This window comes from Melanotaenia boesemani, chromosome 7 (genome assembly GCF_017639745.1).
Source record: "Melanotaenia boesemani isolate fMelBoe1 chromosome 7, fMelBoe1.pri, whole genome shotgun sequence".
NCBI lineage: Eukaryota > Metazoa > Chordata > Actinopteri > Atheriniformes > Melanotaeniidae > Melanotaenia > Melanotaenia boesemani.
The window spans coordinates 13,386,883-13,394,141 of NC_055688.1; the positions used below are offsets into that span (position 1 = coordinate 13,386,883).

The 7,259-nt window shown below is 36.7% G+C and overlaps 1 protein-coding gene across 5 annotated transcripts in view; it reads right to left on the bottom strand.

Moving 5' to 3' along the window:
* ldb2a (LIM domain binding 2a) overlaps nucleotides 1–5,392 on the bottom strand; it is an 87,881-nt gene extending 82,489 nt beyond the window's left edge. For 3 of the 5 annotated variants that reach the window (XM_041990475.1, XM_041990473.1, XM_041990472.1), the window contains exon 1: nucleotides 5,122–5,391. In XM_041990475.1, coding sequence (XP_041846409.1) covers nucleotides 5,122–5,253 — 132 coding nt within the window. In that variant the 5' untranslated portion in view covers nucleotides 5,254–5,391. Of the gene's footprint in view, nucleotides 1–5,121 lie in introns of all 5 variants that reach the window. The other 2 variants (XM_041990476.1, XM_041990474.1) reach the window with 1 other exon arrangement.
* Between the last annotated feature and the right edge of the window lie 1,867 nt (nucleotides 5,393–7,259).

The window sequence follows — 7,259 nt, forward strand, 5'->3', positions numbered from 1 at the left end:
TTATCAGTTCAAAGGTGAAAGCTGATCCCGGACAACACACAAGACCAGTAGTGTTGTTGACTTTTATTCCTCCTTATTTCCATGAGAGTGCAGGCAGGTGAAAAGGTTGTAACTAACAAGTTTTTGAATAACCAAAATTAAAAAAATAAAAAAATGGCTGTTTCAGTTTTTATCTGAGACTGAATATAATGTTTTCTATTATAGGATAAATCTATTGTTAAAATGAAAAAAATTGCAGTTTTTTTTAAAAAGAGGAAATAAATTTGTCTTTTTTATTTTATTTTATAATGGCTTTTTTTATTGCTGGATTAAAAAGGTCTCTCTCAAAGCATCACCTTGAGCACAAAGACCTCATTACTGTTAAAAAGAAAAAAAAGTTGCTCATTCTTGGTCCATCCTGGCTTTCTGTCACCCAAAAAATGTAATTCAATCACATAAAAAAAAAATCTTAGGATAGATAAAACAGAAAAATAATAGTGAACTTGCACAGCCTTCATCAAAATGTATAGCAACTTTAAAAAGAATTTTTAAAAAAAACATCATAATTTATTAGCTCAAACTGTTTCCACTGCACTTAGACAAACTTTATCAATACCTGAACCATCTTTTGCATAAAGAATCAAATCTTTTTGGCCAAATCACTGATTGCTTTTAAATTTTATATAGTCAACGATCACAAACTAAACATTTATATGAAAGCATGAATCCTAAAATACAGCAAGAACAGATGGGAATGCAGCTGCTTTAGTGAAGCTGCAAAGATTGCAAGAAAACGATGCAACAAACATTATAATGACAGTTTTTAAACAGCCTGTAAATTTTGGGTGTTTCCTTTTTCACATGTAGCGATTGACAATTTTTTGGGCTAGAACATGTAATTCAAAAGCACATGACAACCTTAACTATTGATCATTTATTTAAATAAAAACCTGCAGGGTGGTGAAATCTTTAGTCAAGTTAAAGCAGCATCACCACCATCAAGTCCTCATTCAGAAAAATATTTAGCAGATAAGAAATAAGTCATTCGTTAAAGCAAAACTCCAACCACTGTGGATGTAGTTTCTTCATTATAATAATTTTCCTTTTTATTTTAGCTAATTGCAAGCAGACTAATGTGTACAAAGAAACAGAAGTTTACATTTTTATAACTTTCTCTTAAAGTAGAACTACAGAAAACAACAGATGGATAATGTAAACAACTGTTACCTACAGATCTGCATTACACATTAACCACCTACATGTAAACATGATAGCCCAAGAAAAGCGTTTTATATTCATGGGCTAAGAAAATATACTTACTGATATAAAACCCATAATAAAATAAACACTTTAATGCACTTAAGATCACTAAAATTGCCTTTTAATTGCGTATAATGGCACCCAAGCAACTAAGGCTGCAATCCTCCTGGTTAAGTTCACATCCCTGACTTTTAAAATGATTCACAGAATAATAACTGAAGCTACAAACACTGTCTAGTCCTTACAGCAATACTGAAAGTAAAACAGCAAAACAAAATGTATCTGCCTTTTGCCATTCATACAGAATATAGCTTCCTATACGTCTCCCTCCAACTTTCCTGGTATGAGCAGCTGTTGCACCATTATCTAAGATAATTCTGTGAGTCATTTTCAATCAGAAGGCTGACTTCAGTCGACTCCTTCAGAACTTTTTTAAACGTTCCCAACCCCGTAAAAAAAATAGCCTATTTAAAAGGACAGCAAAGCAAATCATACCAAGTCATTATGGCTCAGTGTTCTGCCTGTGAGTCTGATGTTGGGTACACTTTTATCTATTCTTACACTCAACAACAGCAGTCCTTTCACCATATTAAGCATCTTTACTTGGGTGATAATTCTGACATCAACTCCACTTGCAACGATGAAATCCTTTTGACTGGATCAACAAAATATAACAACAACTCCCATCAAATGATGTCACTTCACACTAAAAATCCAACACAAGTGTTATGTGTTCTCGTTCTGGTCTGATTAAATGTATTATTCTACATGGAGCAAAGAAGGTTTTAAATCATGAGAGTAGACCACATATACGCTTCATTTAGTTTTATAATCCAAATACTTAATGGGTTTTCCTAATTTCCCTAAATTTGCTGTAAAGAATGAGTTAAAACTGAGGATATGTCACAGAAATCTGCTTCAATCTGGTTAAACTCAAGAGATTTGGATTTCAGTTATTTAATTTTATGACAGCTTATTTATAGGGAATCTAAACACGTGCGTTGCCATATTGTGTATTTCCTTCATTTCCCATGGTGACTTTTAAGAAGGGAAAATAATTATATATTCAAATATCAATACTTTTTTAAACCAGTGCAACAAAACTCCTTTATGTTGACTTTGAGGCTAAATAAAGGATTCACCACTTTATTGGTTTTCTATGTTGAGTTTTAATCAAAAGGGAAGAAATTGCACAAAATTTGCAGTTTGTTTGATACTTTACAGAACAGCAGTGGAGTCTAAGGCAGGGATGTAAAGTAAGAACTTAAAATTGAAATAAAATGCTTCCACTTAACAAACAATGGTCCAGCCTACACCAAAAGGCTTATGGACCTTGTAAAAAACATGATATTTTATTCCCAAGAGAGAAAAATCCAAAGCGTCCTGTTTTGTAACGTCTACATTACCTTGTCTGAGATGGACTGAGCTACAGAATGACTCGTCGTGTACACATCATCATTAAGGGACCTGCAGCTGAGCACTTTTTCCAGGAGGTAAACAGCTCCAGTGAGGCTGCTTCGTGATGAAAACATAATACTTTGGCAGTTGCATTTCTCTGTCTTAGTTAATGTAAAAGAAAAAATACATTATCTTCACTGTAAGGGCCTCTGAAGTGGAAGGTCTCACTTATTATCCGTTTTTACCACATGCAGCATATTTTGTGAATAATGGCTGTGGTTTTGCTTTCATGAGGAAAATTACAATATAATTTAGTTAAAACCACAAACAGAGCTATATGGCACACCTGAATGCAAACAAACTGCAAACTTGAAGCATATATTTCCCTGCAATAAGCTACAAGTTCTTCCTCATTATGCTCACCACTTGCAGTCTAATCACACAATAACCACAACGCTAAGGTGGAGACATATCATAGAATTGATGCTGAGGGAAAAAAAAGGAAAAGATGAAGAGAAGAATGAAGAAGCTACACCCACAGGAACAAAAAAAAACTTATTATAATATTATACAATAATATATTAGTCTGAAAATGTAAAGGTAATGGATTAAAAAAGAAATCTTTTGTTAAAGTCTGTGTGCATGCACATGAGCATGCGTGTGAGATTGTGTGTGTTAGTGTATGTGCGCAGTGATGGCACTTGGTGTCTGGGTATGTGTGTTACAGGAGTTGAGGTCCACTGGGGCTCCGTATGAATAATGCATCAGACTGAGGCCGCTGCATCTCAGCAACATTGCCTTGGTCGGTCTGCTTAAAGTTGCAAGTTCCCTCTTTAGGAAAGTCAGCATCATTCTGCAAGCAGCTGCAGTAACGCAGCTGGAGTCTGGCTTTAAAAGATTTCTAAAATAACAGCAAAAACATTCACATGAGATCATTTAATGGACACGTTCCTCTGGAACGCCCCAGTTTTAAGGGTCTGGTGGGAATTGACTTTTAGACTAATTCAGCTAATTCAAATAGAAAGAGAACAATTTTATGATTATTAGGATAACCAATTAATAGAAAATGATTAGGGGAAATAACAGTTTATTTTAACATAAATGTGATCAAATTCAATGGTTCAGGCTTCTCAAATGTGGATATTTTTATGTTCTCTAGTTCTGTAAAAACTAAAAGAATTTCTTTTGGTTCTGGACTGCAGGTCATAAAATAGATGAACAAACTGAGTGAGATCTCTGATCTTGTTAAGGGCAGTTTGCTATTTGCTGATTTTCTATAAACATAGCAATTAAAAAGAAAACTAATTAATGTAAATAAGTTCATTGATTGTGAATAAAGAAATAGCAGTTTAACTGCAAAGATATGCTTTCCTTGCATTTTACTTGATTTTTCTCAAGATCTTATCAGAGTGTAACTTGACATGTCAGATGAACTTTTCATCTGCAGATTTACACATTTGTGATCACAGAACAGCTGCTGAAAACAGATGCTCACTATGCAACTCACAGTGGGATCACCAAAGGTTCAGTCTGGATGACACTGAACGCCACGCGCTTAGCGCCCAATGAGTTGAAGCATCAGCAAACTGACATGAAATTAAATCATCACCATGCAATCATAAATTCACAATCAAGGCCACTTTCACTGAGAAGATTCATGTGCAGAGATTAATCATGAATCTCAGCTTTTACAGAAATTTTCAACCACTGACAAAATCTGTGCACTGGTTTGGTTTGAGCTATTGCAGCTTTTTTTTTTAAATGGATCAAACGCAGTATGCAAATATGTAAAAAAAAAAAAAAAAAAAAAAATAGGCAATATGTAAATATATGCAAATTTATCAAATGCAGAGAAAAGGCTACTTTGCCTGAGTCTGTACAACCTACTAGAATAGTCTTTTGGACTTCTTTCTTTCAGAGTTTTTAAATCCCACTTTTTGTTGGGATTAAAGGCTTTAACTCCGTCTCATAAACAAATCGCACATTTTAAAACAGCCTTATCTTATTTAATTGTATTGTTTGTAGTGCTAAAATGTTTCATCAATATCATTAAAGTGGTGGTGGCATGTGGGTGCTTTCTACTTTTCTTCTTTTAAGTGGGCTATATTCTCCTTCAGGTGGCACACAGGTGACACTTACACCACGCATTTTTAGCAGGTTAATTGGTCACAAGAAAGCTGCTTCCCCATAAATCAACATTTTCCGACTCAAAATGTAAATTCTGAGAGTCATCACTACTACAAATGAGTCCAGAGGAGGATGTTTCGTGCAGCGACACACCGGAGCCTGTTTACTTTCACCTCAGGAATGTTTGACACTTTGGCATCATATCCATATCTCCTGACTGACGGACCTTCATAGCTCTTCTTCCTCTCTAACCCCTGAATCCTCCTCCTTCCTACCAGCACCGGACCTCCCCAACCCGCGACCCTCCTACCGGTTCCTCCTCGACCTAAACCGGACCGTGTGGCGTAAACAGCTCACCTCTGTGCGCGCCTGAAGCCGCTTGTTCATCTCGTAGATCCGATACTCGGGCTGGACCATGTAGGGCGAGTGTCTCCTGTAAAAGGGTCCGAACGGAGAGGAGTAGAACGGGTCGTGGGTTGGGTTGGACATGGTGGCTCCTGGCGAGGCGCACGGCGCGATTTCAACATCCAGCGGGCACAGCAGCGCACATGGGAGTGCGATGCTCTCCGAAGACCCCCAGTTGGAAGCAGCCGCTGTCGAGGCTGAGCTGCACTCTGCAAGTTGGCCTGCCTAGTTCGCTGCTATAGCGTGGTGCTGGAGGAGGAGGAGGGAGGGAGGGAGGGAGGAAAGGGAGTGGGAGGAGGGGGAAGAGCGGTGGGCTGGGGGGTAGAATTGAAGGGGGGAGGAGAGAAGTCGTTTCCTGTTCCCTTAAGACCTGCACTCAGTTTTGCACTCTTGCAAAGTTCATGCTTCTCCGTTTGTGTGCTTTCCTGTCTAAATATCTAAATATATATATTTACATGCATTGGATTGGATTGGATTGCATATATATATATATATATATATATATATATATGTGCAAAAATGTTTTTTTTGAGCTCACAAATAATTTTTTCCAGTGTCTTAGATCATAACTATGTTATTGGGGCCATAGCTTCCTGCCTTGTCTAAACAGTCCTCGGCTGGTTTATCTAAGTAGCTGCCAAACACTTTGAAAATGAAAATGATTGATATCCACAAACCAGAAAGAGGCCACAAGGAGATAAAAAAGTGTTTCCATATAGCCTGTTCTTAATGTAATTGATAAATGTAAAAGGCATGATGGAGGACAAGTTAAGGACTGAAAAACCAAGAAAATATTCTGAGAGAATTATGTGTAGAATTGTCAAAAGAAAGGTAAATCAAAGCTGTACAAGATGTTCAGGGAGATTTAGCTAGCAGTGAAGTGGTGATGCACTGCTCTACAGTGCAGCTGCACTGGCATAAATATGATCTTTATGGACGACTCATCAGAGAAAAAGCTTTTATGTATTCTCACCACAAGTTGCAACCAGTGGCACATGGAACAGTTTTGTAGATGGAAGAATGGATCCAATTAAATACCAGCAAATTCTGCAAGCAAACATCACACTGAACAAAAAAAAAGCTGAAGAAAAGACGATACTTTCTACAATGGGAAGATAATTCCAAAAAGACATCTAAATAATAAAAAAAAAAACTGCCTGAGTATCTCATTAAAGAAGTAAATAAAATGGAGGGGTCTCAACAGTGCAATGCAGCCAAGACAGACAAAGAATTCCTTAAAGGAAACTTGAAGGCTCTTAGTTGGATGTATATTTGTTCACTATGCAAACATTGCTTTTGGTCAGCTTTTGTCTGAATGAAGTTAATTTATAACAGATGAAAGTCAAACGTTTGTATTGTTGACAGTACGATCAGACATAAACAACCTTTTGGCAAGCTGACTGGTGCATAGAAATCTGAAAACAAGCTTCAAATTTTTACAAAAAATGTTGTTTTAGGGATTATATTTTAATTTTAACTTTATATGCTGTTGCTTTCACAACCACTAGATGTCAATGTGTTAACTAGTATGTGGATTTAGTGACATCTAGTGGTGAAGTTGCAAAGACCAACAAAACTACAGCCTTGGCCTGAGCATCCCCTTCCAAGAAGACTAAGAGCCCCTAAGGAACTTGAAACGCCATTTGTGGACCCAGAATGTGGTTTGTGCACTTTGGATTTCTGTAGTAATCTATATGGCCTTGTAATTTATGTGATTAAACTCTCAAATATGACCCATAGGGGTTTTCTCTAAACAAATGTCTCTGGTAGGAGACATTGCACAGCTAAAAAAAAAAACACAAAGGACATTTGTTGCACCCTCAAACATAATTCATATAAGCTTCTTCATGTTGGGCAAACATCACTGTCAAGTCTCTCCTTCAACAAGTCACACAAAAGAATAAGGAAAGGGGGAAGATGGCACCATTTCATTCATTGGCCCACCAGTTCAAGACCAAGATACAACCAATGTTCACTACATTCAGATAATAATACTTCTTTATTTTAACTTTATAAATCAAAATTACTTGATTATGATTAATACTTACAAGTAGGGTCAGCATACTTGATTTCTGCTTTGGTACTAAAAA